The 18,745-nt window shown below is 40.9% G+C and overlaps 1 protein-coding gene across 1 annotated transcript in view; it reads right to left on the reverse strand.

Annotated features, from left to right (window-relative positions):
- B3GALNT2 (beta-1,3-N-acetylgalactosaminyltransferase 2) overlaps positions 1 to 18,745 on the reverse strand; it is a 60,240-nt gene that overhangs the window by 26,255 nt on the left and 15,240 nt on the right. The window contains exons 3-5 of the mRNA XM_047701426.1: positions 12,962 to 13,062; positions 9,424 to 9,617; positions 1,190 to 1,285 (exon numbers count right to left, since the gene is read on the reverse strand). Of these exons, the coding sequence (XP_047557382.1) occupies positions 1,190 to 1,285; positions 9,424 to 9,617; positions 12,962 to 13,062 (391 nt within the window). The remainder of the gene's footprint in view (positions 1 to 1,189; positions 1,286 to 9,423; positions 9,618 to 12,961; positions 13,063 to 18,745) is intronic.

Here is an 18,745-nt window from a genome sequence, read left to right on the forward strand (position 1 = left end):
ACACACTAATTTCTCAAACATTTTCTGAGTAAATGAATAAATAAAGCGAAGAATGGCTTCCTTCAAAACCTGAGATCCAACACTTAGCGAACACAACTTAGCTAAGCCACTGCTCTTGATTAAAGTAAAAATACTTTCGCTGGGACATAATCTGCCCCCTCCCCCACTCATGTGTTTGCCTGTGTTCTCTCTCTCAAATAAATAAATAAATACGATCTTTAAAAAAATAAATGTTTTTGAGTAGAAGTCCATGTACAGGTGAAATGAAGGAGATCCCGTTCGCATCTATAGAGCTGACATACATAGTTTCAACTACTTGTACTGAACACCAAAGACCCACAGCACATGATGAGATGCGCTGCGTAAGGCAAACAGGAAAATGTTTCTCAGTTCGTCAGCAGAGCTGGTCTCAGGTCTGGCTTCCATGTTTTAGCTCAGCTTTGACGCTGCAGGATGAACTCCACAGCTGATCTACGGTGACTCCCAGAGATGCTTGGGAAAGTGACCCCTATGTGGTTCCAAAGCCTAAGGAATGTACTCGGACTAGACTCGACCCGCCTGGAGAGGCCGAGCCGCATGGCTGAGTAATCCGTTCTCGCCCACCACTCGATGCTCAGAAACCACCCTGTGGCTTAACCGCAGGCCGATGTGGGCACTTGGCAGGTAGGGGAGGGGATCTCTAGGACCCATCTACTCAAGACTGGACCTAGAAGGACCTAGAACAGAACAGCTGTGTTTTCTGACATGTTCCACAACCTTGAGAAGTTTTATTCATCTTGGAAATGTGGCTGGTCTTTGCAATTATCCCGCCTGCACCTACCACCCAGGCCCTCTTTAGATAAGTAAATGGCCCGAGTTACTCAAACGGTATCTGGGTCTCGAGTTCCATCAGTCCATACCTATAACTATCCTTTGTCACTAGAATCGTCACGTGGTTCTTGGTCCACTGAGCAAGCCGGCAGTGCCTGTCCGAAGGAGTGCTGTGGGGACGGCTGAGGTGTCCCGGAGCTGAGGGAAGGGACAGTGCCGGGTGCTACACTTCGGTTGTCTGGGCACAGAGCCAGTGGCCTCACCCAGCGCCCTGAAGGGTTGCGCTGGCACAACGAAGTGTCAACCGGCGGCCTCGAGAGCACAGCGCCAGGCCTGTGGTGACCACACAGCCCCGCGGCCCTGCCCCTCCACCCCGTACCTCAGGTAGGATGAACTGCTCCACGGGCTTGTACCACAGCCTGTTCACCTGCACGCCGCAGCTTGGGGGGCTGAAACGGGCCACGAAGAGAGCCTCCTGCAAACGGGGGTAGGGGGGACAAAAAGAAAGACTTTGTGTTAGACACTGTGTATGCGTCAAGTTTTCCAGCATCTTCTGTCTTGGGCAGCTTAATCCTCGATGGCCCTAGCCAGGGTTATTATGCGTCTCCTGATGCTGAGACACCATCGTGTTTTCCAGTGTGGTCACGGTTATTACGTAGACGTAGATATTTAAGGTAACAAAAGCTGTCCTAAAGTTCTAAAACACGAAATAAAATCCACATAGCCTTAAAAAAAAAAAAAAAGCCCACCTTGAAATGAGGAGCATTAGGGGAAGCATGAGGTGTTAAGTCAAAACGAATTATTAGGCTTAACCCCAAGGGTTAAGAAGAAACTGAAAGATCACGTCTTTCTACACAGAACAAAGGTACTGCAGGAACCCCGCCCCCCGCCCCCATTCAGAAAGCACCTTTACAAGAAAAAAACGGCACGGACACAAAAAAGGAACATAAAAGAAGGCTGATTCACACCGTGTCTCTAGGTACTCCTCGTTAAAGGCACTTGGCTCTAAGGCGCTTCGCACAGTGTTTTTTACAATCTGTGGCAACCCCGCAGTGAACAAGTCCAGAGACGCCATTCTTCTGACAGCATTTGCTCACTTTGTGTCTCTGTGTCACATTTTGGTCATTCTTGTGGTATTTCACATTTTTCCTTTATTATTGTATTTGCTTTGGTGATCTGTGATACTGCTTTAATTGTGGGAGAGCCACGAACTGCTCCCAAATAAGATGGCAAACTTACCTGATAAACCCACTGTCCAGCACTTCCTCACCCCGCTCCCTCTCCTCGGGCCTCCCCTATTCCCTGAGACTCAACAATATTGAAATTCAGCCACTTAATACCTCTACAGTAAGTGTTCAAGTGAAAGGAAGAGGTGCCTGTCTCTCACTCTAAATCAGAAGCTAGTGTGGTCCACAATAGCCAAACAATGGGAAGAGCCCAGATGTCCAATGACAGATGAATGGAGAAAGATGATGTGGGGGATATATACAATGGAATATTACACAGCCATCAAAAATGAAATCTTGCCATTTGCAATGACGTGGATGGAACAAGAGGGTAGTATACCAAGCGAAGTAAGTCAATCAGAGAAAGACAATTATCATATGATCTTACGGACATGGGGAATTTGAGAAACAAGGCAGAGGCTCATAGGGAAAGACAGGAAAAAATAAAACAATATGAAACCAGAGAGGGAGACAAACCATAAGAGACTCTTAATCTTAGGAAACAAACTGAGGACTGCTGGAGGGGAGGAGGTGGGAGGTTGGGGTAACAGGGTGATGGACATTGGGGAGGTATATGTTGTAATGAGTACTGGGTATATATAAGATTGATGAGTCACAGGCCTGTATCCCTGAAACAAATAATACATTATATCCTAATTGAATTTAAATTTCAAAAAAACTTAAAGGATGTAAACCTAAGAGTTAAATAAATTATAATACAAGCCAAGTTCACACACACACAAAGCTAGTGTGATAAAGCTTAGTGAGGAAGGCGAGTTGAAAGCAGAGATGGCTGAAAACTGGGCCTCTCATTCCTCTTTGCGAACACAAAGGAAAAGTTCCTGAGGGAAACTCTAAGGGCCTCTCCATGGAACATGTGAAGTGGAACAGCCTCCTTGCTGATACAGAGTCGTCATCTGGACAGGGGGCAAAACCAGCCACACTGTCGCCTTAAGTCAAAGCCCAATCCAGAGGAAGGCTCTGACTTCAATTCCATGAATCCTGAGGAAGGCAAGGAAGCTGCGGGAGAAGAGCTGGAAGCCGGCAGAGGTGGGTGCAGAGGTTAACATAAGGATGGAAAACGTCTCCATAACCTCAAAGTGCCAGGTGAGACCGCAGGTGCTGATGGAGAAGCCGCAGCAAGTTCTCCAGGAGACGGAGTGGAGATCATTCAGGAAGGTGGCTATACTGACCGACAGATTACCAGTGTAGACAAAGCAGCCTTCTGCCAGAAGGAGACATGACCTTCGGCTTTCCTAGCTAGACAGAAGTCAACGCCTGGCTTCGAAGCCTCAAAGGACAGGCCGACTCTCTCGCTGGGGCTCATGCAGCTGGTGACTTGAGGGTGCACGCTCATCTGCCGTTCTGCAAATCCCAGGGCCCCTAAGAATTATGCTAAATCCACTCTGCCTGTGCCCTATGAATGCAACTACAAACCCTCGGTGACAGCGCATCCGTTTACACGTGGTTTCTGGATATTTTAAACCCACTGCTGAGACCACTGTCAGAAAGAAAATATTCCTTTCAAAACAGGACTGCTCAGTGACAATGCACCTGGTCACCCAGGAGCCCTGACAGTGACGTACGAGATGAGTATTGCTTCCACGCCTGCTAACACCGCATCTGTTCCGCAGCCCGTGGATCAAGGAGTCATTTCGACCTTCAAGTCTTATTATTTAAGGAATACATTTTGTAAGACTGCCACAGACTCCTCGGATGGATCTGGGCAAAGTAAACCAAAAGAGTTCTGAAAGGATTCACCACTGTAGGTGCCACTGACAACATTCATGAGTCCCGGGAAGAGGCCCAATATGGACATGAACAGAACCTGGAAGGAGCCAATTCCAGCCCTCGTGGAGAACTCTGACAGGCTCAAGTCACTGCAGATGTGGTGGAAATAGCAAGAAAACTAGAATTAGAAGTGAAGCCCTAGGATGTGGCTGAATGGCCACGATCTCATGATGAAACTTTCATGGAAAAGGACCGGCTTCTTATGGGTGAGCAACCAATATGGTTTCCTGGGATGGAAGCGACTCTGAGTGAAGAAGCCGTGAAACCGCTGGAATGACGAAGGATTCAGGATGTAGCTGATACAGCAGCTGCAGGGTTTGTGAAGTGGACCCCAATTCTGAAGGAAGTTCTACTTCGGAGAGAACGCTATTGAGCAGCATCATGTGCTACAGAGAAATCATTTGTGAAAGGAAGAGTCAGCCAGTGAGGCAACCTTCTTCACTGCTGTCTTATTTTAAAAAATGGCCCTGGCCACCCCAGCCTTCAGCACCTGCTACCACGGTCAGTCAGCACCCACTGACATCGACGTAAGACCCTCCACCAGCAAAAAAATCATGACTTGCTAAAGGTCAGATGATGGTGAGCATTTTTTAGGAATAAAGTATTTTTATTTTTTTATTTATTTACTTAAGAGAGAGAGACACAGAGATAGCGAGAGGGAGCACAAGCAGGGAGGAGAGAGAGAAGCAGGCTCCCTGCTCAGATGCGGGCTTGATCCCAGGACCCTGGGATCGTGACCTGAGCTGAAGGCAGATGCTTAATGACTGAGCCACCCAGTGCCCCAATAAAGCATTATTATTTTCAGATTTTATTATTTATTTATTTATTTGAAAGAGTGAGAAGAAAGAGAGAGAAAGAGAGACAAAGGGGGAGAGGGTGAGGGGGAAAAGCAGACTCCCTGCTGAGCAGGGAGCCCAGTGTGGGACTAGATCCTGGGACTTTAGGATCATGACCTGAGCCAAAGGCAGTCGCTTAACCAACTGAGCCACCCAGGGCCCCCCAATAAAGTATTTCTAAATTAAGGTATGTGCCTTGTTTTTTTGACATTTGCATTAATATTAATACTATGGCACGTGTAATAGATGATAGTAAAATGTAAACACAACTTACAGGTGCACCAAGCAAAAAGTTCATTTGACTTGCTTTCCTGTGACTTTTGCTTTCCCGTGGTGGTCTGGAAGGGAACCCACAGTATCTCAGAGATATGCTTGTACTGTTTTCTTTGAGTCCTTCCCAGATTGTTTTAGGCAAGAACATTTCCTACTTCTCTCATGCATATTCTTATAGGCCACCTTATTACAGGAGAAACTTCTGTTAAAGCTATGAAGACCACACAGAATTTTAGGATTGGGGGGTTTCAGCGGATTATGCTTATTTCTTTCATTAACACCAGTTCTTGGCCATATAGTGGCAATACCCTTTGTATTTTGAGTACCTGCTAACCTATTAGCATCCACCTTAGAATAGGCCTTTCTTGAGGACAAAGATTAACTTCTTGGCTAACAATATGGCAACTAAGAGATAAATCAACATTATCAAAATACTGTTTGGGCCAAGCCTCTTCACTGATAATTCAAACATTACGAATGGTTTTAAAAAAAAAAAAGACAACATATACTAAGACAATTAAATGGATCAAAAGGAGGGATGCCTGGTTGGTTCAGTAGGTTAAGCATCCGCCTTTGGCTCAGGTCATGATCCCAGGGTCCTGGGATTGAGCCCCACATAGGGCTCCTTGCTCAGCGGGGAGCCTGCTTCTTCCTCTCCCTCTGCCTGCTGCTCTCGGCTTGTGTGCTCTCTCCATCTCCAAAATAGTCTCTGTTAGCCAATTTAACTGCCTGCGAAAACAAAACAAAACAAAATAAAAATCAATACTCTTCAAGGAATATAATAGATCCAGAGATCCTGCGATGAATTATTCATAATGTCTAGGATACAATCCAAAGTTACTTGATATAAGACAAACCAATCCATACCCAAGAAAAAAGATAATAATCAATAAAGACAGAATTCAACATGATTCAATATTAAACTAAACAGACAGGATTTTAAAGTCATTATTATATCTAAGGTCAAACCTGTAAAGAAAATATGTTCAAAATGAATGAGCTCAGGAAATTTTAGAGAAATAAAACTACAAAAGAGAATTAAAGGGGCGCGCAAGAACTGTGAAGTACAGCATCTAAAATGCATCACTGGTAAGGCTGAATAGCAGATCTGAGATGGAGAAGAGTCTGTCAGTATGAACACAGAAGGAAGGAATTATCGAATCTGAAAAACAGAAAGAATTTTTAAAAAATGGACACAGTGTCATGATCTGTGGAACAATGGCAAACGGTCTAACACGCAGGTAATTGGAATCCCAGAAAGAGTGGAGAAAATGGGGCTGAGGAAAATTTTTTGAAGAAATAATAGCTGAAAGTTTCTCAAATTTGGTAAAAAACAGATTTACAGATAGAAGAAAGTTGCCAAACCCTGAGCAGCATAGACAAAAAGAATAAACCACACCCAAGGTACAACACAACCAAACTGCTTAAAACCAAATACAAAGGGGCGCCTGGGTGGCTCAGTGGGTTAATCCTCTGCCTTTGGCTCAGGTCATGATCTCAGGGTCCTGGGATCGAGCCCCGCATCGGGCTCTCTGCTCAACAGGAAGCCTGCTTCCCCCTCTCCCACTCCCCCTGCTCGTGTTCCCTCTCTCCCTGTATCTTTCTCTGTCAAGTGAATAAATAAAATCTTTAGAACAAACAAACAAATATAAAAAGAAAATCTTAAAGGCAGCCAGGACAAACAGACGAAAAATCCACTTACATATACCATGCATAGGAGCAACAATATGAAGGATAGTTGGCTTCTCACCAGAAATGATGAAGGTCAGAAAATATTAAAACGGCATCTTTAAATACTGAAAAGAAGTCAACCCAGACTTTCTATATCCAGAAAATATTCCAGAAGAAAACAGGGGGAGGGGAGGGAGGGAGACAGAATAAAGACAAAATAAAAACATTTTCAGAAAAATGAAAACGAACCAAATTCATTACAGTAAACTTGCACATTCAGAAAACCTGAATTCAGGAAGGGATGAGGGGCACTAGAAGTATAAATGTGTGGGCAAACATAAAAGATGATCCTCTAAATTACTTTAATACATGTTTAGCTGTTTAAAGCATAAGTTATAATACTATACTCTTCTTATATTTTACATGAAAGGGTACATTAATTTTAAGAAAAATGACAATATAGGATGTACACTGTAATCTTTCTGTCAACTACACATAAAAAAGAGGAGTGCAAAGAGCTGTAGCTGATAGGACAACAGAGAAACTGAAATGGAATTCTGAAAAATACTCAAACCCAAAGAAGGCAGGAAAGAGGAACAGAAACAGAAAATCCTAGAACAAAGAGCAAAATCAAAAACACTTCGATAACTGCATTAAATGTAAATGGATAAACACTCCATTTAAAAGGTAGAAGAGATTCTCAGACTAGATCAAAAGGAAGACCCAACTACATGCTGTCTTCAGGGAACACTTTCTTTCTTTCTTTCTTTCTTTCTTTCTTTTTTTCTATCTATATCCATATCTATATATCTATATCTACATATATAAAAAAAGAGGGGTGCCTGGGTCTCTCAGTCCATTAAGCATCTGCCTTCAGCTCAGATCATGATCGTGAGGTCCTTGTATTGAGTCCCACATCAGGCTCCTTGCTCAGGGGGGAACCTGCTTCTCTCTCTCCTTCCACCTAGGGCTCCTACTGCTTGTGCTCTCTCTCTGGCAAATAAATAAATTAAAATCTTAAAAAAAAATAATAATAATACGTCATGACCAAGAGGAAGAGGAGGTTGATTTAACATTTCAGAATCAACAGATGTTAATTCATCTCACTAACAGAATAAAGGAGAAGAACCCTGGAAACATTCTATATGCCCAGCAACAGGAGAATGGATAAACATGTTGCTGGAATACAGCTCAGCAATTAAAAAGAGGAAAAGGGATAGGGCACCTGGCTGGCACAGTGGGTAGAGTATGCCCTCTTGATCTCAGGGTTGTGAGTTCAAGCCCCACATTTGGTATAAAGCTTACTTAAAAAAAAAAAAAAAGAAAGAAAGAAAAGAAAAGTAAAAGAAAAGGGAAAAATCATGAATACATACAAGAACATGGATGAGTAACAAAAACATGTTGAGTGAACGAAGCCTTACAGAGGGGAGTACTTTATGATTCTATTTACATATGAAATATCACAACAGGCAAAACCAGTCTATGATAACAGAGAAAAAAAAAAAAAAAGGAAGAATGGCCACCTCTCAAAAGTGGGACAGGGTGATAGGAGTTTGGGTTACACAGCTTTATGCAGTTTAAATTAAACAAGGGGGGTGCTGGCTGGCTCAGTCAGAAAAACATGTGACTCTTGATCTCAGGTCCATGAGTCTGAGCCCCACCGTGGGTGTAGAGATTACTTAAATAAATAAAAACTTAAACAAAAATAACTGACCCAATGTACATTTCACTGTGCATAAAATTTAAAAAACCACAAATATTAAAATGGACATTTTACTAATGTACATTTCACTGTGCATAAAATTTTAAAAACCACAAATATTAAAGCCCAGTTAATGGGGAAAAAAAAAAAAGTCTAGTTAATGATATGCATGCTGAAGTATTTAGGGACAAGGTGTCCGGATGCCTGAAACTGACTCTGAAATACAGTCAGGAAAAAATAAGAAGATAGATCACTGAACAACTCTATATATGATAAAGCAAATACAGCAAACTGTTTTTTTTTTTTTTTTTTTTAAGATTTTATTTATTTGAAAGAGAAAGGGAGAGCACAAACAGGGTGAGGGGCAGAGAAAAAGGCAGACTCCCAGCTGAGTAGGGACCCTGATGTGGAGCTGGTCCTGGGACTCCAGGATCATGACCTGGGCTGAAGGCAGACGCTTAACTGACTGAGTCACCCAGATGCCCCGAAATACAGCAAAAGGTTAACTACTGTAGAAATTAGGTGGCTACATGGGCATTCACTGTATAATTCCTCCAAGATTTCTACAAATGGATCTCTTCAAATACAATTCCTTCCTAATATACTCCTTCAGATGTACTCCATGAACAAATCAGATTACCCTACATACCAGGAAGAGAGTAACCCCAGTTGTTTTAAACTTTGAGTCACTCAACATCTTTATTACAAAAGACATTTGAAGTAGCTGTTAGCCTTGTATTATAGAGACAGACTTTCAGGGTTGGAACGAAGAGACACTAATACTTGCTTATACCTCAGAGTCCCAAAGTTTCCACATTCATTATCAACTTTTGTAATTCCTTAGGCTTTAGGGGATTTTAGGTTGGGAATTTCTTATCTGCCCCAACCTCTTCTTTTCTAGATATAACACATTATTTTTCACTGGTATTCTATGCCCAAACCAGCATATTATTATATTATGCTATAATGTATCCAATCAGTAAGTGAAGAAAAGTGGAAATCTTCCAACCAGATGTAATTATATAGTCTCCCAATCTACTATATGCCATGAGGAAAAAGCTGGTATTTTTTAAAAAGAAAAATGGGGAAAACCTTGTACAAAACAAAGCATTACCTCTTGTTCTGCCTGATAAAGCTTGACCGTGATGTTCCTCTGGAAACCCACATCACTGGCATCATAAAACACCCCAAGACTGGTAATAACGATGGGGTAGAGAACTCGGAAGCTCACGCTGACAACTCGGTCCTCAGAAATTCCTGATGAAGTGTCTTCAGAAAGACTGAATGCCTCAATTTCCTGGTTCAAAACTAAGGAAATCATAAGAAAGAGTTTTACATAACCAAACAAATATAATCTTACAATTCTTTCACAAATGGCAGTAATTAGGAAATTCTTCAGAAATATGGCTGCTTCTAGGAAAAAAATAAGTTAATTTTGAAATTTAAGAATGAAATTTTTAGCTACATCTAGGTAAAATATTTAACTATCAAAACTACTCGTGTGCATATGTATGTCTAAATGCCATAGAGGAATAATCTATTAGGAAAGGTTCGATAAATAGGGATATTAAAACAGTACCTAATGCAGTAAAAAATAATGAGAAAATTTAGTCTTGCTCTGCAAATTCCAAAAAACCTACTTCTTGTTGGGCAATTTAAAATACTTGTGATGTCACAGGACAAAAGTCCTTGAAATCAATTACAATAACATGAAAAATTCTACATAATACTGATAAATACTATATAATACTGATAAAAGAGAAGCACATCAGAGTAGCATTTCTGACCACATACTGTGTGCCATGCCCCAACACATTTACAACTTCACAACTACACTGAGTGGTCGTGGCATCATCTGACCTCACATGTAATGATACTGAGGCCTGGAAATGTTAAGTAACTTGCCTGAGGTCACGGAAAGTGGCAGGGGCAGGAATCAACCCCAGGTTTATGAACTTCAAACTCAGTACTCTTTCCACTCCCCACAGCTGCCTAAATCGAAGCCAAAAACAGTCCTTTGCAAATAATGTTTTCAATTATCATAAATGAATCCGGACCGATTACACGAAGTAGTTCACATGACTGAGAATATCAGTGCTAGTTTGTAAAGTAATATAGAAACCTATTCTAAAAGATTTTATCAAAGTTCTTTGTATCTTTCAGAGCTGTGGTTTTCCAATTTTCCTGCCACACAACCACATCAGTTAAACACATTTGTACACACACTCATATACCTATTTACAAAATAGACACATATATTATTGTTACCAATATATTTAGTCTTTATATAGATAACATTGTCTTCTTTTCAGATAAACAGAAATTCAGTTCTCTTCCCACACCCAGCAGATCATCTGGATCCCTGCCTTTGAATTCCTAGGATGTTATTTTACACTTAGTAATGCTCAATAAAATGTGCCTGATTGGAATTGATGATCCCCACCCATTTACATACATAAGCAGAAGGGGGAAGAAGGTGGAAACACATTTTGTCATGGGTTGGCCAAGCGCTGGCCACAGAGTCTAGACTCCAAAGAAACTGGATGACAGCAAAATGTTTTCTTTTTAATACACTCAGTAAATATAAGAGATTCAAAGTATATGCATATAGGTTAAGCATACTATAACATAACTACATATCTATTAAAAACAAATGTACCGGGACGCCTGGGTGGCTCAGTTGGTTAAGCAGCTGCCTTTGGCTCAGGTCATGATCCCAGCATCCTGGGATCGAGTCCCGCATCAGGCTCCTTGCTCAGCAGGAGCCTGCTTCTCCCTCTGCCTCTGCCTGCCATTCTGTCTGCCTGTGCTCGCTCTCTCTCCCTCTCTCTCTGACAAATAAATAAAAATCTTAAAAAAAAAATAAAAATAAAAATAAAAATAAAAACAAATGTACCTTGAACTTCAAGCTACCTAGACACACAAAGTCCTGCTGCTTTAGTAATGTTATTAATCAAAACTTCTAGATATTCAGAGGAGCATGATGATTAATTAACACTCATGATGACCTTAAGGTATTGAAATAAAATGAAAATGACATCTGAGTCATCAAAAAGATAAAATAAGGTTCAATATAAATTTAGTTACACCTATTAAAATTTTTTTATTCTAGGTATTGGACTTATGAAAATTTTCTATTAATTAATAGCTTCATTTCTTTACTATTAATGGATAATAACACTTAACATAATAAAAGTCTGGTTAATTCAAGGTGAGGTTTTTAAAAATTTGATTTGGTTTTGGATTTCAAATGTAATTTGTTCTAGGCTACTCTTACATCATCAGTAATGCAACATTTTATTAGGTTCATGGTCCCTATGGGACTCTAGTACAAGCTAACGGACTGCCTCACAGAAATACAATTACACATGACATTTTCTTTACAATGTTAACTAAAAGAGTGTAAGTAAGAAACCTCAGCTTTATACAATACAGATAATTTATTTATTTATTTTTATTTTTATTTTTTTTAAGATTGTTTTTATTTATTCGACAGACAGAGATCACAAGTAGGCAGAGAGGCAGGCAGAGAGAGAGAGAGCAGGAAGCAGGCTCTCCGTAGAGCAGAGAGCCCGATGTGGGGCTCGATCCCAGGACCCCGAGGTCATGACCTGAGTGGAAGACAGAGGCCTTAACCCACTGAGCCACCCAGGCGCCCCATGATAATTTATTTAAAAAGCTGACTGAAACTCAACTTTATAAAAGGCAGGTTCTTTAAAATACCATTAAGTACCATGTCCCAGGAACGAGTCTAAATTTTTGTAAGTATCATCTTATTTCATCCTGTCAATGCCTATGAGGTAAGTACTTTTATCCCCAGTTTACAGATGGTGAAACTGAGGCACAAATGGGGTAAATAACTGATCAAAGGTCACACAGCTCAAAAAGGCAGAGCCTAGATGTAAATCCATGGAACCTGACTTGAAAGCCCAGGCTTTCAACACTATCATTGCCTGTAAGAGTAAGGTGTACATAATTATAAGACCTGACAAATCTTAAAATTCCAGGGGTCATGCCTGGCACACTTAAGACTTTGAAAAGTTTACTTTTCCTTAGAACCATAGCTGAACATAACAGGAAATGCTGGTAAAGAAAGACATCTGCTTACGCAGTTAGCAACGTCCTAAAACTGGTTCCCTGGTAATAGAGGAACATGATTAGGACCATCTTTCTTCATCATCAAAACTCCCACAAATCTTTAACTGTAAGGAATACAAAATATTACTCAGATTTAAAATTTTTACTATTGTTTCTTTTGTAGGAGGTTATAGGCAATAATCCTGAGGGAAAGTTGACTCATAATATTTGTATCAAGGTTACTATAAATTGACAAGATGGTGAATCAGCAGGTGTCTCAAAGTTCACAACTCAGTTTTCTAGGATTATTTATGCACAAGGAAATCTCCAGATGCATGTGAATCATACTGAGAAACAAACTCTCCTGGATCCTGAAATTAAATATATCTAAAAAGACTCTTCACAGAGAGCTAGAGTGATCACTCAATCTGTCAAAAAGGATGAAAGGTACATTTTGATGAAAGCTCGATCTTAGTCTGCTAAAAGCGGACCACCAGACTAGCCAGCTTAGCAGCTTTTCCTCAACATCAAACTTGTAAAACGGAGGCACAGAGCTGTGGAAAAAGATGACTCACCCGGATTCGTGATGTTGAGCAGTCTGCAGGAATAAGGATCTTCCCTGTCTTCCACGGGCACGTCGCAGCCATGAGCACCTATTATGAACTTCACAAGCACGCTGAAAGATGTATTGGCATTACCATCAGATACCGATCGGCACTTTGCGCATGCCCATTTCCTCATGCCCATTTCAAAGCTTTTACTTTAAGACCCAAATATTTATTCTAACTTTATTTTTCTAGTTTAGCAAAACAGGAACAAGCAAAATGAAAGTTGCCAACCACCACATGACATGTGGGTAAGCCCTCTCCTGTATTACTATGTCAAAGCGAGTATGAATATGTTTGGCCAGCTACCAGCAAATGCTCATACCAATTAAAAACAAACCACAGTAAAGTCAGTTTCTCACAGTCCGACCTAAAAACATATCTGTATCTGCAATCTTCTTTATTTACTTTCCTCTATTGTAGAAGGTAATCCTTTTGCTCCAGACCAGATTAGTCTTCCTATTCAAGAAGAGGTCCTCTCCTCTCCTACACCTTGCCTGTAACCTGTGGCTCCTTCCCTACACATTACAAATACGATGAAGTCTTGATACTCATTTCTATTTACCGACCATCCCTTCCTTGTCTCCACCTTTTTTAGTGAAGTCCCACGAAGGAATGAACTAAAATTGTAGGCTCTAGTTTTTTTTTTTTTTTTTTTTTTTTGTAGGCTCTAGTTTTTCATCTCTCACTCATATAAAACAGAAATTTTCGCTTCAATACCCACCACTTATACTGAGCTGTTTACCACCAATGTAACCACTGATTTGCTGCTAAATCCAGACAACTTTTCAGCCCTTCGGTCTGTGGTTCAAGAATGCTGGTCTCCTTACAAGGCTCTTTCCCCCCAACTATGTGGCCGGCTCAGTCACTTGCACTGGTTCTTCTTCGCCAAGTCTGCCCATTACGGTAGATATTAAAGCAGAGCTTTGGCTCTGGGTCTCTTTTCACTCTTTCTGCCTGCTCTCCCTGGACAATTATTTATTCTCAAGACTTCAACTAGCTTGGGAAGCATCTCTAGTTTGGACCCATCTCCTAAAAGATCCGTATGTATCCATTGAACATTTTTTCCCAGATGGCCCACAGATGACAGTGGTGTGCTGGAACCTGCTCCTACTGGCTTATGAGAGCCACCTGCTAAATCTTCAGGAATTCTGTGGGCTAGTTATTAAGAACAGACTTTATTAAATTATATAAACTTACAATGAAACACACTGCTTTAAAAACAAAGAAAATACTCAAATTAATCATTTCTTAATTATTTTACTACTACCTATGTTCTTGAGGTTATATTTACCTATTATACCCAGGTGGTGGAAATAAAATGGTATGCTACTACATATCTTTCCCAAGTCTGTGTTCAGAGATGTTGTGTTAGTTGGTTGAAGTTGGTCATGGTGAGAATATTTATACCACGGAAACTAGCAAACACTACAAATTAGGGTTTCATTGACTTTAAGGGATGGAGAAAAAAAAAAAGTAAATCGTTGGAGGAAAAGTTAACGAAGATTAAACTTAAAAAAGTAAGACGTGTCTTCATATATCAGTGGATCAGAATAGACAGCCCAGAGATAAACCCACAATTAATCAATGACAATGGAGGCAAGGATATCCAATGGGAAAAAGATAGTCTCTTCAACAAAGTGTTTGGGAAAACTGGACAGCTACCTGCAAAAGAATAAAATGAGACCACTTCCTACACCACAAACAAAAATAAACTCAAAATGGATTAAAGACCTCACTGTGAGACCTAAATCCATAAAACTCCTAGAAGAGAACATAGGCAGCAATTTCTCTGATGACAGCTGTAGAAACATTTTTCTAGCTATGTTTCCTCAGGCAAGAGAAACAAAAGCAAAATTAAACTACTGGGACTACATCAAAATAAAAGCCTCTGCACAGTGAAGGAAACAATAAAACTAAAAAGCAACCTATGGAATGGGAGAAGATACTTGTAAATGACAAATCTGATAAGGAGATAATATCCAAAATGTATAAAGAACTTACACAAGTCAATATCAAAAAACAAAACAACCCAATTAAAAAATGGGCAGAAGACATGAATAGACAGTTTTCTAAAGAAGACATACAGATGACCAACAGACAGATGAAAGCATGTTCAACATGATTCATCCTCACGTAAATGCAAATCAAAACCACAATGAGATACCACCTCAAAGGTGTTAGAGTGGCTAATACCAAAAAGACAAGAAATAACAAGCATTGGTAAGGATGTGGAGAAAAGGGAACCCTTGTGCACTGCTGGTGGGAGAGCAAACTGCCGTAGCCACTGTGGAAAACGGTACGGAGGGCCCTCAAAAAATTAAAAATAGAACTACCAGGGCACCTGGGTGGCTCAGTGGGTTAAAGCCTCTGCCTTCAGCTCAGGTCATGATCCCAGGGTCCTGGGATGGAGCCCTGCATCAGGCTCTCTGCTCGGCGGGAGCCTGCTTCCTCCTTTCTCTCTGCCTGCCTCTCTGCCAACTTGTGACCTTTCTTTCAAATAAATAAATAAAACCTTTAAAATAAAAAAATAGAACTACCATATGATCCAGTAATTCCAGTATTGGGTATTTACCCAAAGAAAATGAAAACACTAATTCGAAAAGATATATGCACCTGTATTTATTTTTTTTAAAGATTTTATTTATTTATTTATTTGACAGAGAGAAATCACAAGTAAGCAGAGAGGCAGGCAGAGAGAGAGGAGGAAGCAGGCTCCCTGCTGAGCAGAAAGCCCGATGTGGGGCTCGAACCCAGGATCTGGGATCATGACCTGAGCCGAAGGCAGCGGCTCAACCCACTGAGCCACCCAGGCGCCCCGCACCTGTATTTACTGCAACATTATTTATAGTAGCCAAGATATGGAAGCAACCCAAGTGTTCATAGACGGATGAATGGATAAAGATGTGGTATATACATATACAATGGAATATTACTCAGTCATAAAAAATGAACTCTTGGCATTTGCAGCAAGACAGATCTAGATAGAGTATTATGCTAAGTGAAATAATTTGGAGAAAGACAAATAGCAGATGATTTCACATATATGTGGAATTTAAGAAACAAACAAAAAAAAGATAAACCAAAAAAACAGTCTCTTCATAATTCTTTAATTTAATTTTATTTATTTTTAAAGATTTTATTTATTTATTTGACACAGAAAGAGAGATCACAGGTAGGCAGAGAGGCAGGCAGAGAGAGAGAGAGGAAGGGAAGCAGGCTCCCTGCTGAGCAGAGAGCCCGATGTGGGGCTTGATCCCAGGACCCTGGGATCACGACCTGAGCTGAAGGCAGAGGCTTTAACCCACTGAGCCACCCAGGCGCCCCTAATTTAATTTTATTTTTAAAAGATTTTATTTATTTGTCAGACTGCGAAAGAGAGAGCGAGTGCATGCACAAGTAGGGAGAGCAGTAGGCAGAGGGAGAACCAGGCTCCCCGATAAGCAGGAAGCCTGATGCGGGACTCAACTTCAGAACCCGGGATCATGACCTGAGCTGAAGGTAGACGCTTAACTGACTGAGCCACGCAAGTGTCCCCCAAAAAACAGGCTCTTGAGTACAGAGAACAAACTGGTGGTGGCTAGAGGGGAGGTGGGTGGAGGGGATGGGAGAAACAGGTGAAGTAGATTAAGAGTCTATTTATCTTGATAAGCACTGTGTAATGTAGAGAATTGTTGAATTACTATATTGTACACCTGAAACTAATGTAACAGTATATTAATAATACTTGAATTAAAAAGAAAAAAGTGATGTGTCTGTAGCCACCCCACTGTGAATAGCACAAAAAACTGAGGAACCATCCTTCCACTATTCAAAACCTATTACGTGATTCAACAAAGAAGTCACTGACTTTACCGATGAAGAGTAAAGTTCTGACATATATCTCAGTTGTCACTTCAGGTTTACTCTATCTTAAAGAAAATATTTATGTCCAAATTGCACTCCTGTCAGGCACAACATGCAATTGGTTAGATACAAAGGTCTAGAACAATGGGAGCATTCGTGGGAATCAGCTCGCTACATGGAATTTATAATAAAGAGTATCGCGTATGCTATCATCTGTCAGTTACACACCATACATCATTTATATCAGTAAAACTTAGAGAGAACACATACATACGCACATGTACACGTAATTGGTATGCTTCCGAGAGCCAGCTGGTAAACTTTAACCAGCACACTATTGCCTTCAGGTACCAGACTCAACATACCCACCGCAGAACTTCTCTCCCATGAAACCTGCTCTTCTCATCTAGTGTTTTTGCCTTGATTGAGTATTCCCCAAGTTATTCTCATTATTCTCCAAGTTAGAAAGCAAGCAATCATCCTCGACTCCTTTTCCTCCTCTCCCTCTTGCTGTTTATTTACCTCATTTTCTTCTAAGGTCACACTTCAGTTCAGCCCCTCAGCCGCTTAGCCAGGTCTCAGCAGTCCATGCCTCTGTCCCGACAGCTGTTCTGCAGGGCCTGGCCACAGCCTGCCCCAGGCTCGATGGCCTCCCTCTCTCTACCTCATAATCCCTGTCTCTCTGCCCCACTTTCCTTCCCGAGCGCTTCATCTCACTCACCCACACCCTCCTCTCAACTCCCCTCCCCAACCCAGGGTTCCAGTTACATGGAACTGTTCGGAGTTTCCCCAAACACTCCAGGCTGTTTTCTATTTATCTATATGATAGCACATATAACATTTTATTACACTGTTACATCTATTTCCTTCTATTAAACTTCAAGCTCCCATAAAGACTGGGACTCTATGGCAACTATCTTTGCATTCTACCACATGCAGTAAACTACGTGCATGCAGAAGATACTCAATAGTTACTTGTGAAATTGACAATTTATTAATTTTATTACAAAGGCTTTTCATTAAATAATGTCCTGGAAGTGTATGTGGAATCTGGCTCCTTCAGTGAAATGCAAGATTTGAAGCCACAGAAATGCAAACATTTCGTTTACTAATGGCCAATTAAGGCAGAATACCCATTTGTAAACAACTAGCACTTAGAAAAAAAGTATAAACAGAAATGAGTAAGTTTGCTGACTAAATTATTGCAGATATTTAACAAATTAGTTTTTTTAAAGCCATCTTAAATACTCTTACTGGATTCACAAAATTACTCTGCCCTAAGTTGTTTTTGGCTAGTATCTATTTTTATATAAGTATCCCATCACTTTTATAGAACAAATCACCAAGCTTACTAAATTTATTTATTTATTTATTTTTAAAAAAGATTTTATTTATTCATTTGACAGAGAGAGATCACAAGTATGAAGAGAGGCAGGCAGAGAGAGAGAGGGGGAAGCAGGCTCCCGGCTGAGCAGAGAGCCTGACGCGGGGCTCGATCTCAGGACCCTGAGATCATGACCTGAGCCGAAGGCAGAGGCTTTAACCCACTGAGCCACCCAGGCGCCCCCAAGCTTACTAAATTTAAAGCAGTAATGCTATGATGGCAAATAAATGACTCGTGACTATCGGAATGCTAATCTTCCTCACTACATTTAGTCTGAGTCATTCCCTCAAGAGTTGTTGAGTGTCTTACTCTGTGCCAAGTAAGGTTCCAAGTACTAGGAATACATCAGTGAAATAAGCAACATTTCCCGGGTGCCTGGGTGGTTGAGTTGGTTGAACATCCAACTCTTGGTTTTGGCTCAGGTCAGGATCTCAGGTTGTGGGATTGAGCCTAATGTTGGGCTCCACACCCAGTGCGTGGAGCCTGCTGAAGATCCTTTCTCCCTGTCTCCCTCTCCCTCAACC

Source organism: Lutra lutra, chromosome 14, assembly GCF_902655055.1.
Source record: "Lutra lutra chromosome 14, mLutLut1.2, whole genome shotgun sequence".
NCBI lineage: Eukaryota > Metazoa > Chordata > Mammalia > Carnivora > Mustelidae > Lutra > Lutra lutra.